General features: G+C 39.4%; 1 protein-coding gene across 1 annotated transcript in view; it reads right to left on the bottom strand.

Annotated features, from left to right (window-relative positions):
- Window positions 1-2,213: 2,213 nt before the first annotated feature.
- Window positions 2,214-20,923, bottom strand: part of ITGA9 (integrin subunit alpha 9) — a 230,582-nt gene continuing 211,872 nt past the window's right edge. The window contains exon 28 of the mRNA XM_069770014.1: window positions 2,214-7,113. Coding sequence (XP_069626115.1) covers window positions 7,015-7,113 — 99 coding nt within the window. The 3' untranslated portion in view covers window positions 2,214-7,014. The remainder of the gene's footprint in view (window positions 7,114-20,923) is intronic.

Below are 20,923 nucleotides of genomic sequence, written 5' to 3'. Positions count from 1 at the left end.
CATCCGATCCTAAGAGCAGGCCAGTGGCCAGCATAGGAAGCCAAAATGTCAGACCAACTCCAGCCCTACACAGGAGCCAGGCTGAGCAGCATGCTAACAAATGAGCTGTTTTTCCCAGGGTGAAAGAACATCTTCTTTTTCTCAAATTTTGATCTAGTTTTCATCTAGTTCTTCCCTTCTTGGTGAAACCGGAAGAAACAAACCTGCAAAGGTTTTGGGTTTCTTTTCTAAAACAAAGCCACTTCATCATAGAAGTCCTAAGAGGTTCTTAAAAGCTGCTTAGGAGGAAGGCAACACACAAAATCGTGCAATGTACAGGCTGCTGTTCTCTGCTCATTAAAAAGAAGAAAGGTGAGCGAGCCCCACAGAGGGCAGAGTGAGCTCAGCAAGCCTGGGACAGCCACTGCCTGCTGCCACACTCATGCTGTACGGTAACAAAAAGGTACTAGTACTGCCCTGGTTTCTTCTGGGATAGAGTTAATTTTCTTTCTAGTAGCTGGTATAGTGTTATGTCTTGGATTCAGTATGAGAAGAATGTTGATAACACATTGATGTTTTCAGTTGTTGCTAAGTAGTGTTTAGACTGAAGTCAAGGATTTTTCAGCTTCTCATGCCCAGCCAGCGACAAGGCTGGAGGGGCACAAGAAGTCGGGAGGGGACACAGCCAGGACAGCTGACCCAAACTGGCCAAAGGGGTATTCCATACCATGTGACATCATGCCCAGTATATAAACTGGGGGGAGTTGGCCTGGGGGGGGATTGCTGCTCGGGAACTAACCAGGCATCAGTCGGCAAGTGGTGAGCAATTGCATTGTGCATCACTTGTTTTGTATATTCCAATCCTTTTATTAGTATTGCCATTTTATTATTATTATCATTATTAGTTTCTTCCTTTCTGTTCTATTAAACTGTTCTTATCTCAACCCATGAGTTTTAACCTTTTTCCGTCCGATTCTCTCCCCCACACCACTGGATGGGGGGGAAGTGAGTGAGTGGCTGCGTGGTGCTTAGTTGCTGGCTGGGGTTAAACCACAACAAGTACATCTAAAAGTTTCTGGTTATTATTTTAGCTGATGCTGCACTAAAGCTTCCACTAAGGTCCAAAAGCAAACTACGCATTGCACTCCTCTCGGCAGCATCCTCCTCCTATCCTCCTACTACTTTTGCCCAACAGTGTTTTCTTTCCCCTGAAGGCAGCTTTCCTGACTGAGAACATTTGCTTTTACTTTGAAGGGTGCTACCTACATGCCCAGGACCCACATCTACTTGGAGCTTTCCTAATGCCTTTGGTATTTCACTTCCCAAAAGTGGTACACAAAGCCATGGTCTTCCACCAGTGCAAACGTGCTCTGAGTCACAGGTTAGGTCCTAATTCTGCCCAGCCTGTTCTTAGATATTTATTTAGCTGACAGCCTAACACAGAGGAAATAGACTGTTTCTGTATGGCTGGAGAACATTTAAACACTTACACACAGGGTCTCCACAAAAAGCAGAGAAAGGAGCTGAAGATGAGGAAAGGGAGAGCCTGAAATTTCAGGTTCAGTTTTTCAGTTTTGTTTTAGAATTAAGGTTCAGGTCAGTTCACATTTTACCACAGAGGTTTCGCCCATCCTCTAAATGATGAGAAAACTTTGACGGGACCTCTAATGGTTATTAGAAATACAGAGAGGTACGCCACAGCCACAGAAATAAATCAGCTTTTTTTACTGCTTCTATCCAGCTTCTACTCTGACAAAGTAAGCATGGGGATGCATGGAGTTGAAGAAAATCTTTCAAATGTATTTAGCTACTCATGGACTATAAATCCTTGCAGAAAAAAATGCATGAAGCTGAATAATTTGACTTTCACCCAAATTCATACAGACTGAAACAGAACTCAAGTTATACAGGTTGACAGTATTATCACAGGCCAGTATCACCACCACGTGGGGTTTTACGTCATGTTGATAGAGCAATACTGTTAAAATATAAATAATTCCTACTAATATTTTATTTCCATGGTTTTACAACATTGTAGTCAAGCTATTTAAACTCCTAGTCTCCAAATAGCTTGATTTTATACAAGTCACAGAATTACAATAAAGTCGTCCATTATCCACACGCAGATAAACACATGCACATACCATTTAATTCAAACATACATGAGAAAACGTCTCACCCGATTAATGGAAAAATACTTGAGCTGGACAGGAACAATAAGTGACAAAATGATATTATTAGGATAAATTTGCAGCCACTCTTTATTCCAAAAAGTTGTATTTCTGTAAACCTGACATTTCCAAAACAGTGCAAGTGAATTAGAATACAGGTGAACACAAGCTTCTAAATACAGGTGACATCAATAAGAGTGAACACATTCTTCCAACCACAAGTTCACAAAAAGAAACATACAATTTTACAATACTTAAGGAGTGACATTCTAAGAAAGAGGAGTGACAATGGTGCAGGTACCCTACTGGTATGCAAACCATGCTCCAAAAGCAATTATAGTCTTCATGCCAGTTTAATCAATGTACACTAAATGAACCAAATCCTACTTTCATTTATAGCCAAGAAACGCTAGCAAGTGGATGAGCTTGGACAAAGGTAGAAATTAGTTCCATGACTCCCTTTATCCTCCAGTGAAAGCAATACTGTATGTTCCCACACCACATGGATACTACGCTTGACACTTGTGCAAGACTCCAAAATGTGTCTATGAACAGAAGACATTCAAGAACATTGATACTAAATATTGCCAAAACCCATCTTTGCGCAACTGTTGCTTTCAGCAAGCTGAGTCACCTGCACATCACTGACTTGTACGTAGGGTCCTTCCCATTCATGTATTGAGGCAGAGAGGGTTGTCCTCACTGGTATGCTCGGCATTGCAAAAGCCTTTGCCACTTTGAGATGAAAGGATTGCTTAAGTGGTTTACAGGGTTGGGGTTCACATCAAGCACAATTTCTCTCTCACATAACCCAAGTGATTTGTGAGGTGACTTCAATTCAGAGGCTGCTCCAGTGTTTTCTACAGTTTGCTGACTTCCTCATTGTAATTGGGCAAATTAAAACCTAGGTTTATTCAGAAGAACATAGCTAGTATTTTTGTTAGCTACAATAGCCAAATACTAGAGCATACTAGTGACAGCCTCAGAGTGCACCAGCCCCACTGTTGCTTGGGGTGAACTGATGGAAATTCACCTCCAAGAGCAGACCTTTGGTTTTCAAATGAAATGGTCACAAAACACGCTGTGAATGGTGGCAAATACTTCCAGCTCTTGGGAAGTGAAATTCACCCCTGTGCTGTGGGCCACCAAAACTCTGAAATGACTGTGATCTTCTTGATGTCAAGCTGGAAATTAAATGGGGTTGCAACAGCATGGGCTCTGCATTAAGTGATTTTTTTCCTTAATTATTTCCCCCCTTTCTTCCTGATCATATTTTTCTGAAATTGTTTTCTTCCTACCCTAAAAGCAACTTCAAGGGTACTATCTGTAAGAAGACACCCTGCACATGGCAAGCTTCAGGGCTTAATCAAAAGATCTCTTAGGTGCCAGATAATGCATTTAAAAATGCTACTGCCCCACTTCTAAGCTTCCACTTGCATAGCTTAAAGCCAGTGCAAAGTGAGCCTGCTGCATAAAAAAAATGCAATGCCAATTCAGCAAACCTTTCAATGAAGTTATCCAAGACAATTGATGACTTTGCCCCAAAATGGATTAACTGGAGAGAACTGGTACAACGACTTCCCCCAGCTCTGCTGCGCAAGCGGTACAGCACAAAGGAACTAACATGCAGCTGACAGACGGGAACTTCCAGACCCTAGAAGCAATTTCCAATGTAACCACGTCTCTAGATTTTGACACAATTGCATTTATTATGATTTCTTAGTTTAAAAAAAACAGCAGATCTATAGCACAGCTATGTTCTACACATTCTTGAAGTATATTACAGTTTCATAAGATTTTTGGGTTAGAAACTGATTGCAACCAACTGATATTAGTGGGTTTTTTGTTTGGCTTGTTTGGTTGCTTTTTAAAGAGAGGAAAGGTGCATCTACAGGATTTTAATATGAAGTATTGGTATGTTTCATTGTCAAGTCTGACTATCTTAACTGGAAACAAGCAAGAGCCACAATGGAATTTGACCAAAAAAAAAAAACCCAAACAAAAAATTATGAAGCGTTATACATATAAAAACAAAAACACCTGTGACAACAGAACTACTGAGTACCTAACAGTGATGATACTAAGAATTAATGGATTATTTCAAGAACATGTCACTAATCTGGCCAACAACTAGATTTTCACTGAGTGACAACTTGTGCTGGATCAATAGTAGACAGTTCAAGGCAGGTATCAAAAAAGTCCAGTGTGGGCTCACTCAGATGGGCTTTACTTTTTTTTTTTTACTTTAACCAAAAAAAAGAAAAACATTTTTGCCTGGAGACAAAAAGAAAAAAAAAATTGTCCAACACAATATGAAATGCTTAATGGGTATTTTACTTTAAAAAAAGTCAGTTTAAAAAAACTCTTTTCTTCATATACTTTAAAAAGACATTTCAGAGGAATAACTAATGTTGATTTTTAAAATATTGTAAAGAAGCATTTTCGGCAGATCTGAAAGTAAATTTTTATTTAAAAAGTGGAAATGAGGCATTTCAACTTTTCAAATAGAATTTCCTCCTTTTTTGGATGGAAACTTTCAAATTCAGTTAAATTCACGAATAGTTTCATTTATCCCCTGAATTATTTTTTCACCATTTTTAAATAATTTTGGAGGGGCTCAGTTTTAGAGAGGACAGATACTGAAAATTCTTACAGCTAAATAAACGGAATTCTTTTTTTTCAGCAAGTATTCTAAGCAATTTCTTATTCAATTCATAGTTGTGAATCAGCCTCATGTCCAACTTCTATCTGTTAGTCTTAGGTATTTTTCAACAACACAAAAACCAGATACTTTCAGTTTAAATACTAGCAAAACTAACTGATGTCAGAAATATCATACTGTGAGGAATTCAATAGCCTCTAATATAACAGTGCAGTCAAAGGCCATCAGTCTTTTGTTTTTGCACTCTGATGAAAAATCTGCAGTCCACCACATGTGGTTATAACAGGATTTTACCTCAGCAGTTTTTTTCAGATTCTGGCTTTAATGATCATTTGTTATTCGAAATCTGTCAAATCACCAATGATTGTTTTAAGAAAGATAACTGAATAGACTAATAGCTTTTCTTGTCAAATGTTGAATCAACACACTTCATTCACTTAAAAACCATCTTCTGCCTAGTGGGTGCAGATAGTTAAGTTAATAAATATTGATCAATACCGTAGTAACAGCAGGCACTTAATGCCAGTGGGGGAAAAAAGCAAACAGGAATATGGACGTGGTAAATTTTTTGAAGTTTGAAGCTATAATGAATTTGACAAGCAAGAGCAAGAATAAGACCTGTTCTCAAGCAGATATCCAAAACTCCAGCAGTTCTTTTACCTTACCCTTATGGAAGGAGACATCTTGCAGCCATTCATTCCTGTTTCTCCTTCACCTTCTACCACAGAGCTCGACCCTTCTTTCCCTTACATGGAATTTATACCAATGTGACATTTACTTCTTATTTACACAAGGTGCAAAGTACAAGTAGAATCTAAACCCAAGTCTTACAGAGTTCCACCATTTCTATTCAGAGATCCAAGAGCTTTTTGAAGAAACATGGTTGAATTTATTACAACTAAGTTTCTTCTAATTCAACAAGTGATTTGCTAAGGAATTACCAGGGAACAAAGTGGCAATCTGAGATCCAGTAACATCTGCATCTTGACTAAACTTCCTTCTTGATGCTTGAGGAAGGATGACATTCAGTACTTGGAACACACGGATATGGAATCTCAAGATCCAAACATTTTAACTCTTGCATCTACTTATCTCTCTTAAAATTATCATATAAACAAACTCATGACTCGTGTATAAAACTCACAAGGCAGGCATACTGCTCATAGCTTGTAGCAATTTATCACTTGCTTTGATAGCAACAGATCACAATCATTAACAGTAGCTTAAAAACTATCCTTCTTAACATTAATATGGCTCCATTTCTTTTTTTTTTTAATTCCAAGGAATTTGTCAATGCCATAGTGGTTGGCCCAATGATACCCTTCTGGTATCTCAATTGTACAGTCCTAGACCATTATCAAACTACTAGAGACTGCAGGAGAAAAATTCCCAAAGGACAACATTCTGTGATGCTTTCTTCAGTGAGCCAAAGCAAGCTACAAGTCTTGCTACATGTCACCAAGGAAGTGTTTTCATCCTCTCCCATTCAGGCCAGTAAAGGATAGACTCAGATACAGAATATCACATCTGTGTAATATTTTAGGTTCATTAGTTTATAAATCAAACACCAAATTCAACTCAAAAAAAAGAGATAATGAAAAGACTTTGGCTTATTACCATTAAATGGTCTATATACAACATTACCAAGCCTTGTGAATTAAGCATATGAGGATTTCAGCTACTTTAATCTGCAAATGTCTCTCTTCTCTCTTGCATTGAAGTTTAAAAGTACAATAGGATTTATATATACATATATGTATTTCCAAGGATTTAGCCAGGTATCAGTGCTTGAGTGAACTATATAGCTATTCAATAGAAACTATAAAACATTGATACAAATATAAAGACATGATCAATATAAAAAGCTTATATTTATAAAAAATATTTTTAGGTAACAGTCTTCCCCTGAGGGTATACCACATAGTTGGATTCATAAATATTGCTCTGCACTGCAGCTTGGTTACCAAAGTTCAAAGTTCAGCTCTTAAATGAAGTGTAAATTGCTCCAGTCACCTGACATGGCTGCAGTGGTTGCCTCAGGATATGTTCCCTAGCTTGTTGGAGTGATAAAGACACAGCATCAATGGGGTCTCCGAAAAATCTGGAGAAGATTCCTTCTTCCACATATGGAAGATACGAGAGCAGGACCTATAGGCTAGCAAGCGCGTGTCACATGACTGGGCTTTAATTTTCATGGGCAGTTCACTGATTTTTCTGGACCCAGTCCCAACTATCTTCATTCTCCTTTCTGCTCTTTTCAGCCTCAATAATTTCTTTGTACCTCCGGCGGAAGAAGCCCATCTGCAAATCAAGAAGAGATGACAGTGGTAAGTAACAGTATCATTAAATTGAAACTTACTTTGTCAGAAAATGGCATGCAAAAAACAATAGCACAGGTGTTAATATCGAATTTCTCCTAGTGCCAATCTGGAATCATAGCTCCTTGTTTACATCAGTAGAAATGAGATCAAACTGGGTCCCAAATCTTCATGAGTACTCTGCTCCTTATAGATGAACTACTCTGAGAGAAGAGTCCTCTTATATGAAACATGATTAAAAAAAAAAAAAAAAAGCACATAAGGTACTTCTAATAAACACAGACCGGAAGAGGCAGATACAGGTTTGGTTTCAAATATAGACTAAGGCGAAACCTGGATCTGAACCTAAAGCCAGGCTAGCACTTGGGTCCTGAGTAAATGCTGCCAGAGTTTTATGAACTGTGCTCTCAGTGTCCACAACTGCACAAAACAAGAGATCAGAGGAATACAGTATGCCCACCTCCCAGCATCCAAATTCCAATTATCAGCCTTTTTTGTAAGAAACCCTCTTCCAGAAAAGCCAGCACTGTCTATTGTCTATCGCAGGTGCTCCACCACCGTGCTGAAGAGCTTTGCTGCCATTTCGCGTGCCTGTCCCCACAAGTTATCAGCCCACTGCTGTGCACCCACAGGTACTTCTCTTCCTGCTGGTAATCACTCTAAGGTCAGGTCTCAGATTTTCTATTTAAGGGTCATTTATGTTAACATGCTTTGGATGAAACTGATAGGCACAGACTCTTCTTTTTGCTAAATGATTTCCATTGTCCCATTCCTACCAGTTGCATAATCTGCAGTTCAGAAGGCAAAATACAAGCCTGATCCTACAAAATGCAGAGCATCAACAATAATTCCTCCAGAAGCTTTCAAGATGCTGCAGGGCTGATTATCACTTTTGCATATCTTCTTGTTTCCTAAACCCTTGTACTTAGTTAAAGTAATGCAAGTGGTTTTCATTTCAGTTTGGATAAAAACCTCTCATATCTCTGGCTTTTTAAGTCTTTCAAATAAACAAAAGTGATTTTAATAACAGACTTTGGTAAGCATTCAAGAATAACTCCTCAAACTTAGCAGTGCACTATTGAGACCATTGAATCAATATTTTGTTTATCATAATTAAACATTTATGTAATTCCTACCACTCTAAACCTGTTTTCTTACTCCTGCTGGGTAAAACATGATGCTTTAGTCCTCCTTTATCAACCAGTTATTGCCATCCTTTATTCCCAAATTGGCTATATGTAGGAATATTTTGTGCTGTTTTGTCACTACTAAGTTTCTGTTAAGTTAGGCTTTTTAGTTTGAGTTCTTTAGCAACTTTAATTTTCTTCAAGTATATTTTTACTCACAGGGGTCTGAAAGGCAGCTTGTCCAAACTGCCAAGGGTGCTTTGCCAGCAGAGCTTCCTAAAGCCCAGGTCCTTGCCAGTGCCCCCAGCTACATCCGGAATTCATGGCAACATGAGACCAGACACACACCATCCTCTCACCACCCCCTACCTCCGCTGCCTGGCTTCTGTGCAAAGGACACAGAAGCTGCTGCATGCTCTAACAAGCCCCTTTTTTGGGTAACTGTGGACCACAGCCCTGGGGCATGCTATTAATCTAGAGATAGGTGTACCCTGCTGAGTGCAGAGATGTACGTTACATACACACCTATAACTGCTTTGTGGTTTTGTGTAGACATACACATAAAAGCCTATGATCTCAATTTTACAGATGTCCCATGACCTTCTGGAGGCCCCCCCCACTAACTAGAATTAGACCTTAAAAGTCATTTGTTCACAGTCTTGTGCGCAGACTGTAGACATAGTCTCCTCCCCATCTATCCTAAGCAAAGCTTTATCTGCTGCTCAATACATGCAAATGCATGGATAGTGGTGGTTCTGTTCTGAAACCACCTGACAAAAGGGACACTGTTGAAGTTTGGAGGGCCATGTCTCCCTTGCCTCCTAGCATCTTTCAGAACAGCGTATGCAAAGGATTCAGAAAAAGAGAATTAAAGAAATGTTTCTCTAGTTCCCTATTCTTCAAACTTGCTCTAGAAGTCTAATCAAGTTCTTCCTTTAGCAGAAAAATATCATTACTAGTTATTTTTGTACTTGTACCTACAAGCTATACCAGTGCGAAGGATGTGTTTTGAGAAGAGATCCTCAAGATAGCACGATCATAAAATCCCAGTGAAATTTCACCACTGATGCCAACATACTTCAGCTCAATGGAAACTTGAAGCCAATAGCACAAGTTTCCCTAGATTTTCACAGTCTAAAAGGGAGGTGAATTATTTTATTGATAATGAAAAAAAAACCCAAACCAAAAAAAGTATAAGAACCTACTACTCCTCCATTGTTCTGCCCCAGCAGGATTAATTGTAGGTACTTATTTTAGTCACAGAAATCTGCAGATACTCCTTACATATGCTCAGGGAGCAGAGGGTTGAAGAAGCCATTTTTGTATTATCAGTTTTTATAACAGGCCTACATGTTCGGCACATTATAAAAGAAAATTGCCACAGGACTTTGTTTCCTGAGATTAACATGAGAAGTTCAATTTGTAGCTTTTAAAAACAGGTTTTAAACCCTTAAGGTTTCCATCCTTCATGCTACCACATCCTTGGTACAATAAAATTCTCTCTTGAAGTTATAATCAAAATTATAGAAAGGCTTTTTAATTTCCTCGAGGGCCAAACAAACAAAAGCAAACTCCTTCCCACTGTTATTTTAATAAAAATTGTCTGTTTGTGAACATCTGCTTCAGGAATTATCTTTAAAAGTTGGTTATGATAGTTTTGGTATTTTACTATTTTGTTAGTGGATACAGAATGCTTTTGTATAACTTTTCAGTAGGGCAAAAAGTGAGCCGAAGACCTTAATAAATATTACTGAAGCATGAAATCCTACATCTAGAGGTGATTCCACTACAAAGTTATGTATGTTTACTTGCTGTAAATGATGTGGATAATCTAAAATTATGTGGAGGACTTAAATTAAGTGCAAGCAGAAGGAGAAACTGGAACTTAAGGAGTTGGGGTTTTTTTACATTTTTTAAAATAGTGGTCAGGGATTATATATATATATTTCCCATCCCTGAAAGGCAAGGATGTGCTTTGTTATGAGATACTGTTCCTTAGTGTTAACAGTGCGTATTTGCACTTAACGTGATAGAGTCCCTGTCATCACCAGAAAGGGTTTTTTTGGTAATGGCTGTGAAGAAATCACAACATAGTCATTGTCTCACAAGAGACCACACAACCCACATATCCACCTCCTTACAATAAACTGATTTCATTAAAAATGACAGCAATATTAACCCATATGGTGAGGGTTGATAAGTGCCTGTGGCAAGCTGGAGAGAACAAGTGAATTTAACATACAGTGAGGAGATACAGGGGTAATAAGGAGGAGGACACTTGGAGCAAAGCAGGAGAATTGATGCAATATGGGGCCGAGTAGGTACTGGCTCTGTTGTCACTGGGGCAGAAGTGACACCACAAGATCTCTTTTCTGTGGCTACTGCAAAGCCCTTAATGGAACTCAGAAAACCCAGTGAGGACAGCACTGCTGGGACTTAGTCCTGGATTTCAAGCAGGGAGAGGAGGAGAGATCTTCAGCTTTAACAAGAGCATGGTCATGATCTCACTTGTGGAATGGGTGTTTACAGTGGGCCAATGGTCTCCAACCCATGCTTCATGGGCAATAAGTCTCTAATATTGTTCAATTCTCCCAGACTTTGCTTTCCATATACACAGACATACATATCTCTGCGTGTGTGTATACACACAGCTGTATGGATATGGCAAAGGAATACCCAAGTCCAGAGCCGTGATCCCATCATGCAGTCTGTGAGTTCACACCACCACATCCAAGGAAAGGACTTATGACAATATTTTGATCAGTAAACCTCTGCCTGGGGAAGGCACTCATGAGAGGAAGAGCAACAGGGGAACACATTTACAGGCAGCAAGGAGAGATTACCATGGGAAGCAGAAGGGTTATAATGGAAGAAGAGGCATCAGCCAACAAAGACAATGCAGGAAATGAGAAAAGCAAACTACAGTCAGCATTTCACAGTTGGGTGAAAATTATTTGGGAAGGCTGAGGAGGGCCTCTTGAGTTATGGGCCTTTCAGGTCTGTGTGGCTGAAAGCAAGGTCTCAGGAGCAGGACACTGCTCAGCATACACCATGCTTTATTCTTAACCTTGGCAGACCTTACCAGAGGGGAACTGCTACGCCATGGGTACCATGTCCTACTTCATTTCTTCTGTGTGCAAACACAGAGGAGAAAGACGGCCATTGAAGACCTTGGGAATATAGGGATAGTCCCGAAATCCTGGGGCTATCAGTGTCACTTACAATGGATTCACGCACCACGCCAGGGAAAGGAGAGAGTGTCTGAATTGTCTGTGAATTCACAAGCTGTCATATTTCACATCTGCTATGATAAACTGCAAAGATGTCTGCTTGCTTTTAAACAAATCCAAACAAATTCAGGCAGAACCAAACAAAATGAAAAGAAAAAGCTGGCCTGGTCTTTACCAGAAGTGACAAACAATAACCAGTTCTTTCTGGAGGTGCTTCAAGTAAGTATTAGAGCTGCTATAAATAGGTGGCTTAGATTCAAAACCTGAAACCCTCCATAGGTTTTACACACATTCTTTCATTTAGTTCTTCCAGCCCATGCACCCTCTTCTAGCATAACCTTACTGCCATCTACAGTATACGCTGAGCAGAAAGCATGTTCCTGGCAAAACTGAACAATGGAACAACAGAAATTCTGTGTTACTTGTAGGCTGGGGAATTACACCTGTTATTGTGCAGTTATTTCTTGCCATGCGACAGCACTGTCAAGTCCTCTATTCAATCTTGAGTATTTAAAGTCTCTTTCACTAGCTCACACAACTTACTTCAGCTGTCACGCCAGGTTTAAATCCCTTAAATATCACAGATAATTCATATCTAACAACACTGACATAAAATTGCATTCTTCAAGCACTCACACAAACTGAAAACTTCAGTCAAAGTGATTTCAAAGTGTTGAATTAACATCACAATAAATTGTCTTGTTTTCTGCTGCTATTTTCTGCACATCCAAAGGCTGATCACTGAATTACTGGACTTTATATTTTTCTAAACTGCAAAAGTATAAACATTTAGCCAGCATTTCCTGCAGTACCGTCCTGTGGCTATCTCTCTAGGGTCGCAATTATAAGTATGTTTGAAGAGTGACGATATTACAAAATAAAATTTAATCCACAGTTAGGAAAAAACAAAGCTGATCGGAGGGCAAGCAATATCACTGCCTTTGTTATTTTCATTGTTGGGTAAATATCTAAAGCATTTTTATCATGCCCAGTGAGGCTTATTCTCCTAGTCAAATAAAACCAGATATAGTTTGAAATGTGGATTGTAGAAGAATGGTTATGTTTTGTATTTCTTTCAAAAGTCTTTTTCCCAATAACATCACCCATTAAGAAACAAGAAAAAACTGATAAAAACAGTTGCACACTGCTGTAAAAAAATTATGTCTTGATTTACAGTAGTGTTTCAAGACTATAACTGAGCTAGGAATAGAGTTTTGTGAATGACAATGTTCAAACAGAATCCAAAACTGTATCGGACACTTTTGCCACTTTTTGTACAATTTTTTAATTAAGTTTCTCTAGTATATATACTGAGGTACTAAGCTGCACACAAAAAGTATTGATTTTTATCAGTATGGCTCTGCTGACAAATGTCTTCTAATGGAAGTTACTGACCACAGTACAAGCCAACAAGTAAAAAGAAGAGGGTGAAGTAAGTACTGACATAGGTGTAAGTAAAAAATAAAACCAAATTTAAGAACCACTGAAGAAATATCCCACTGAACTAGGCTTTGACAAGATACTTTGGGTTCAGTGCCTTAATCACAAGCTGTCTTTCCTCTATTATACAGTTTCTTCATCTACTGTAAACACCATCCAGCCATACCTGATGAACAGTCTGGACTTACATCATGAACCTTTTACTGCCACATCTCTTTAATCTAGGCAAAGGTCCCTAGCCATTCACCTTGTGGCCCTTCAGAAAGAATTAGCATACTCTTCTCCTCACCTTTTTTGGGTGCATGCCCTTTGGGCACTTCTCCCTTCTCATAAATAGTACCACAGCTGGAAAAACATGCAGCTAATCATGGCTCAAAGCAGGGCCAGGAACCTCACCCCAAGCAAGATGCCACCAGTCAGCAGAGCAGCAACACCCCCAATCTCTGCAAAGCAGTGCTACCGAGATGGAAAGCATGGAGTGTTTCCCCCTGCAGAGATTGATCACTGGTTATTAAGTGCATCTCACTTTACTACTGCCAAGAAGGCAGGAAAAAGTACCTTGCACTTGGGTTCGCGTGGCCCTGGATAATTCTGGCAAGCCACCAGCTCCAAGAGGATGCACTATTTCCTTCCTCCCAATTAAAGGACCCTTGCCACAGTACAGAGGGGTCACGAACAGATATTGTGTATCAGCTTTTCCATAAAAGACTGGCAAACTGCCACCGTCTGGGCCCCCCTGTAAGGAAAAGGCATGTTTGGAAAGAAGCCACGTGTCCTGCCTGCAGTTAAAGGAGAAACTGTATATTTAGGAGGAAGGATGATAATGTGGCTAAGGTAAGCTCATGAGGACTAGAGTGGTCTGTTTTTGATTATTCAGTCTTTTCATTGACTTTTTGAGAGGCAAATACCTTAACTTTGCTGTAATGTAGGTCCTCATTTGCTCAATGAAATATGTACAAGGAGATAAATACATATGCTTCAAACATCACCATTCCACAAATGGCTGGTGTATGTGTGTATGTATACACATACAATATATACTTTGTATATACACACAATGCTATATATGCTTATGCAGCTGGGGAACTGAGACAAAGAGAAGTTCAGCAGCTTGCTCAAAGATAGCTCTCCTCTACAAACACTTTGTTTAGCTACTATGGAGGAATTTGATACCTAGCATCTGTATCTGATCCCAATGTATTGCAACAGATAGACATTGCTATGGCAGAAAAGAATTAGTAATGTACACAAAATTGCACTTAACTTTTAAGTTACTTCCATATAGCTGGGCTAACTGACTTAAGATACTACTGTTGGTACCTAGGGTGAAGATCTGTAGTCCTCCATAGATTTTAGAAGGACTTTTATTTTACATGCTGTAGTAGTAAAACAAGCATAGTTTTTAAACACACATTTTATTAGGCAGTTACTTTGTAATGTTGAAATAATATGAAAAAACTTTAAGTGTTCTTTTTTTGCTAAGAACAGTCAGTCAATTCCTAAACTTAGCTCAAGCGGTCATTAAATAAACTGTTAATTTAACCAAATGCTATATATCTATCTCAAGGGCCAAATTTTAAAAAAACAGTCACGAAGGCTAGGTACCTCAAAGTACATACACAATTCAGACTAGCAGCATGCATGGAAAAGATGCATTTAGGTGTGTGAAAGAGAGAACTACACACAGAGATGGACATTGGTATGGACAATCTAATTTAGTACTTCAGTTTTTTTTAATGTAACATGCCTTGCTGTTTTCACTGGTGCTCGAGTGTCACACCACTCTAAACACAAAGCCCAGTCATCATTAATTTGTTCCTCTACCCACATCTCATGCGACTTTTCTCCAGGAGTTGTTCAGTTGGCTTCAATGGACCTACCTGCGATTGCAGTGAATAAAGCTGGTAGTTCTGGTGTCTACCTTTGGAATACCTTTACCATGTAGCTAAGATCTAGTTTGCCTCAGACAAGACTCATTCACCTAGCACTTGATTTATTTGTGCATACATAATATATTTCATTAAGGACTCAGTACTTAACAGTACTTTAGAAATGAAGACAACTCCAGTGACAGGACTTTTAAAGTTCTTTCAGTGCTGAGTTCTGGTAACTTGAGTTTAATGAATGCATGAACTTCTTGTAGGATGGTAACTATGTACAGTAACTTGCATGACAGATGTTACCAGTATACTTGTAAGTGCAATCAAAAAGCAAATTAGCCAACATTAAAACTTTAAACACTTCCAAATAGTTTAAAGATTTTTTCGTATTGCGAAATTTTACTAAGTAGTTTGTTTTTTAAAACGTCATAGAATGAACACAGCCATCATCCAACGTTCATCTCTGATTATCAGTCTCAAAAATTAGAAAGAACACAATGTCTACTGCAGATATGTCTAGACAAATTACTATATACTGACTTCTTAAATCTCCACAGGGAATAGGACATTAATTAGATATATCATTCCTGTAACTGCAATTAATTTAAGACACATCTCAGTCCATATTTTCCATTTCCTCTCCAAAGAAAAAAAGAAAAACTACTGAAATATTTCTGGCTTTGTTTGAAAACCAGAGACTAAACATTAAAGACTATTTCTGGAATCAATAAAAAGTAACTTTACAATCATATTTTGATATATTTGACCTGCCAAAAATATTTGAATGAAAGTTGCACTATGTCCATAATTATCAGAATAAGTTACTTTCATGGGTTTGGCTGAACCAGGAGGCAATGGCTATGGCTGGTCTAAGTCATAATACAGCATTTCCCACTGTGACACCAAGCCTAAAGAGAGAATTCAGACTATGCAAGTCACGCTTTCTCTGTTATTGGCATTTGGGTCTGAGGGATGCTAACGACTTCCAATAAATACACGTTGTGTTCTGGCAGTGGGGAACCTTGGAATCTTAGGTACTTATTTGCAGTTTTTCAGTCTACACACGTATTCGTTTTCTGGTTTGGGCTCCTGAAAATGATGGCTATCTTTCTTCTTTTCAGAAAGATATTCTGAACCAGAACCTGACCTCTCTCTTGCCAGTGGATTCAATTCGTTCACACGGTGCCAGGATGAGAGCAACATAGCTGCAATGACTGTGACGTTCTCAAAGTGCCCTGGCATGCACAGCTCCCGTTTGGAGGACACTGAGACCTGAGAGAACCCTCAGCCACAACATTATTGTTGTACATTTACATAGCTCATTTTATCCAGAAAGATAACAAAGGCATTTCACAAGTGCTGGACACACACCACCACTGAAATGTTGCCAACCTTGCTCTTGAGGGTGGTGAGCAAATATTACATGGCAGCCAGCAAACTCACTGGGGAAGGCAGTGCTTTGGCTACAATAGCAGCATTACCCATTTACTTGTGTAAGAACAAATAAAAGATGCCCAAACTCAATCTTCCTGTAACATTCAGACAGAATTCAAAAAGCACAGCAAATCACCCAGATAATCTACTGTAGAAAACCCAACATGTGAGTGACTTGCAGGAATACAAATCCTTTTGGTCTTGGGAAGCCAAGGGTCTACAAACATTTTGTGATGCTCACTTTGGTCCAGGAAAAGGAAAAAATGAAACACAGTTTTGACTGTTCTTTAAGAAAATAAGCAGACTTCAAATGATGCACCTGACTTCTGCCTGGTGAAAACATCATGATTTATACAGACAACCAACCACTTCCACTGCCCCATTGCCTTCTCAAGGTTTCCTAGCTGCTATACATAATGAAGATCTATCCACGTTTGGGAGATAATATGCATTTCATTTTGAATCACAGAAGTTAATTATCACCTGACTGCTTTTTTATTATTTGTAACAGGATAATATTGAAAAAGCATAATTCTAGGCCTACTGAACCTAGAATCTGTGTCAAAAAAGTAGTACCCCTGAGAAGCCTACACATGAGATAGCAAGTAACAGCTTACTTCAAGCTACTATATAAATGGGTAACAAAAGCAACAGAATTAAAAGTTTATCAGAAAAACTCTACAGAATGCAATGATTTGAGGACTACAGAAAGAGGAATTTCAGAGAACACAAATGAAGTCACAGTTTTTGCAGTTTTGATGGACAGATGGGACAGGTATGGGCTATGTAGTTCCTACAGGTAGGGATCATACTTCTGTAAGTGAGACAAGCTGAAAAACAAGCTGGGCAGGAACTTGGACAAAAGTGTGAGAAACTAGTGTTGACATGGTTTTAAACTGAGGAGAGATGGTGGAGAAAAAAAAGAAAAGAAAAAGGAGAAGTATAGACTTATTCTGAGGCAGCTGGTGCATCCATCTACATCTCTACAGGGAAGACCTTTGTGAGCTGTGAAATCCACCCTTCCCATCACTAGCCCCTAGTAAGTGCTCTCACAGCAAGTTGAGCCAACTGCCTTGTTTATCTGAACATCAGTTATGATTCTTATTTTTAAACCATCACCATAGTAAATAACGGTTTATTCTTGGAATTACATGTACAGAAAGGAAGAAGCATGTGAACTCTGAATAGGCACAACAACTTTCATCAAAGACACGAAATGCCACTCAGTTTCAACAGGTTTCTCTATCCCCACCTCTAAACCCAATATTTGAAGCTAGACAGCTGTGATAAAGGGTGTGTTACACTCAACTGGGACACTTTTTAATTGAAAAGTGTTCTTCCTGGAAAGATTATATATATAAATAGATTATAGATAGATATATATAGATTATAGATAGATATATAGAGACAACATAGAGAGGGAGAGAGAGAGAGAAAAAAGCCGGACTTCTCCCCTGCACTGAAATCCAGAGAGGTTTTGTGCCATAACTGTATGTGCCTATGCACCTCTGGGGGGGGGGGACGGGGGGGAAAGCAGTTTTATTTCATTGCAGAGCTACTACTCCAAAACCTGGCCACCAGGAAAGGGGGTCGGTACAAGGACTGGCCAGGAAATGGTAGCTAGCCGCTGCCACCTGAGCTGTAGATAAAAGGGAGAGAAAGTATTTTGGGGCTTGTAACACAGGATACAGAGCAACCACTGGCAAAGAATAAGCACAGAGGGTTTGCTTTTTTTTATTTTCCTCCACTGGAAAATGGTGAGCTGTATGTTTTGGCCCATTCTAAAAAGACTTTATGTTTGAGGCCCTAAGTAAGGGAAAGTGTCTCCTTCCAAAATGGGGAAAACAGTGGGTTTTGCTACATAGGTGAATTTCAAGTTAGCTTTAGCCTTGCTTAGCTTCAGATATTTTCTGAATGCTGAAACAATATGTGAGGCAATGGCAACTAGTGCATGTAGGGGACATAGATGTGTTCTTTCAAAGACACTGGTGCCGTCACAGAAAAAAGTCATAAGGCTTTTCCAAGCAAGAAGCCCAAATACACCTTGAAACCCAGAGATCAATTCTTTGTCCCAGGAATCCAGAAGCTATAAAACGGTGCTAGAAACCTCATTTTAGACAAGGCAGACCTTGGATACCACAGGCACAGGCTCGGTTCAGAAAGAAGCTTGATGTCCAGATAAATAATAAGTTTAGATAAAAGTCCAACTCCTGTGTTAAACATGCCACAAAGAAACAAAATAATGCTACTGCAACAAATATAAAATCTTTGTTTTGCAAATCACTTCCACAACTGGCTCCACAGATCACTCAGCTGCCCAAATGTCCAGTCTGGTGCTTGCTTACACATCCCCTCTTTGACATCCTCTGGCCTCAAACCATTTTTTTTTCTTTCTCTGCACTTTATCTAAAATGATATGGATTGAATAATTCACTCAACAACTCAAGCCAGTCCAAATGCAGAAACTTCAATCCAAAGCATTGTAAAACACTACTATTATTAATAGAATATTTATTGTGTTATAATATATCACACTTCCCTTTTTCATTTGCATGGTGAATGCCAATTCTCCCCCGGTTTACGCGTGTATAAATCCACTATGCCCGAAGTGGACCTTGTCCCCGTGCATGGCTGCAGTCCTGACAGCTGAGGGAAGTGTATGTGAGACTCCCCAGAATAATCCAGCCATGACCCCCTTTCCCTCCTGAACTGTTGCCAGTGCTTGTGAAACCACCGGCTTGTCTAGCACATGGGTAGTTGGCCTGAAGCAAAGCGACCTCCTCCCCTGCTCCACTCTCCACAAGCATCTGGAGGCCACCAAAGAGGAGCAGGCCAATCTCCGCAGTAAAAAGCAAGATGTATTGCTGTGGGCAACAGCACGAGAGCCCCTCCTGCTCCTCTTGCACATGGGAGACCACAGGTGAGGCGCGAGTGGGGAGAGCGAGCTGTGCTGCAGAGGAACCGGCCAGAGTGGGAGCACATTCCCATCGATGCATGCACAAAGGCATCCAGAGTGGATGCACAAAGGCATCCAGGGTGGATGAACAAGATACGAATAGCCACAAGTGTCTGGGTAAAACTGGGCTATCCAACAAAATAGGCAAAACTGGGGTAACTCTTGCCGGTCTGCCTTACGTGGAAGTCAGGGAAAACTGCTCACCCCCTCTGAATCTGTATGCACTTAAACCAGAGGAAACACGGTGTCTACATGAAATACTAAAATAAACAGAGAAGCAAAGCCAGTCAAAAACTGATCAAGCTCAAGCTAAAAAGCTTGTTATGTGTGTATAAACATGGCTGTGGTCTTGCATGTGAATAAATAAGCTTTTATTTGAAGTGAAACAACCAGGTATTTAACATCACTTTCATTGACATGGACGCCCTAAACTGTGCAATTTTAGATCTACAAATAATGAAATAATTACCATCCTCATCTTATTGTATGCACAGTAACCTTATTCTGATTCAAAATAGGATTTGGGGCTGGAATGTCCCTGAGATCTCACTCCTGCTATAATGCCATTCATTCTAGCAGTGTGTAATGTGAAACATTTACGTGTTTTCTAATATTTTTCTGCAACATTAAGGAGCTGCTTACTCTGTCTGCAAAATATCAGTGTGTTCAAGGATTTGCCTGTTGTGTTGCAGCACTCACAGCACAGTTGTGCACACAGTGAGAGTGTACCTTCCACACAGGGCTGAGACACAGGCGCTGCCAGTGCTCAATTCCCTTATAATGAGTTTGATCCAGCTCCTGCTCTGTTTTGTGCAAACAGCTGCCTTCCAGGACCACACTTTAACTCTAATTAATTTCTTAATAAAAATATAACTTAGTTTATACTCTAGTGCTAAAATTTGGGTTATTTCTAGCTCTCACTAGCGGTTCTAAGATGCCCCAAACTCCCATCTAATTCAAATCTGTTCTTTCATTTCACAGCTAAAGACTAAAACACTTCTAAAATAAGTGTGGTTTTTTTTCTTCTTCACACGCAAACTTTAGGAATGACTATAGGATATGCTTGGCCAATTTTGTCTAACAAATATTAACAATCAGACAATTAAGATTCCTCTCTAGGACTGCAACTTTCCCATGTCAGTTTTATCTCAGACAACTTTAATATTGCCAGTAACATTAATAAACATAGCAACTAGTGAGTGCAAAGTATTACTTATGTAAGTTTATGTTCCAGACTAAGACTTAAATAAAAATACTGGCTGATACTAGCAGCTACCCATTTTTAATCACTCTTCTCTAAAACAAAACCTTAAGTTATTGGTTCCTTTAGTAATCATGCAACTTTGTGGATAAAGCACTGGAGTGCAGCTGACAAAGCCTGGCTTTTACTGCCATCTCTGCCACAGGACTCTGGACAAGTCATCTCACCTTGCTTTGCCTCAGCACTTTAACATCTGCGTGCAGAAAGGGCTATATAAGCCTGGTGTTAATTACAATTATTTGTTGCTGTCACTCAGAATTTTCCTCAAGGCTTTCATGCAACAAAACGGCAGCTTCTGCATGTGTATGTGAATGATCCCTATAAAATTTAAAAGAGCTCAAGTTTCAAGATTAAGCCAGGAAGCAAAGGACTCTATTAATTTCAGTAGAGACCAAGACTTGAACTTGTGTCAGATTCTCATGGAGACTCACAGTGAAAGGTGCTATTCCTCTTATCTTGCACATT

This window comes from Haliaeetus albicilla, chromosome 2, assembly GCF_947461875.1.
Source record: "Haliaeetus albicilla chromosome 2, bHalAlb1.1, whole genome shotgun sequence".
Classification (NCBI taxonomy): domain Eukaryota; kingdom Metazoa; phylum Chordata; class Aves; order Accipitriformes; family Accipitridae; genus Haliaeetus; species Haliaeetus albicilla.
This window is presented reverse-complemented; position numbering and strand designations above follow the sequence as displayed.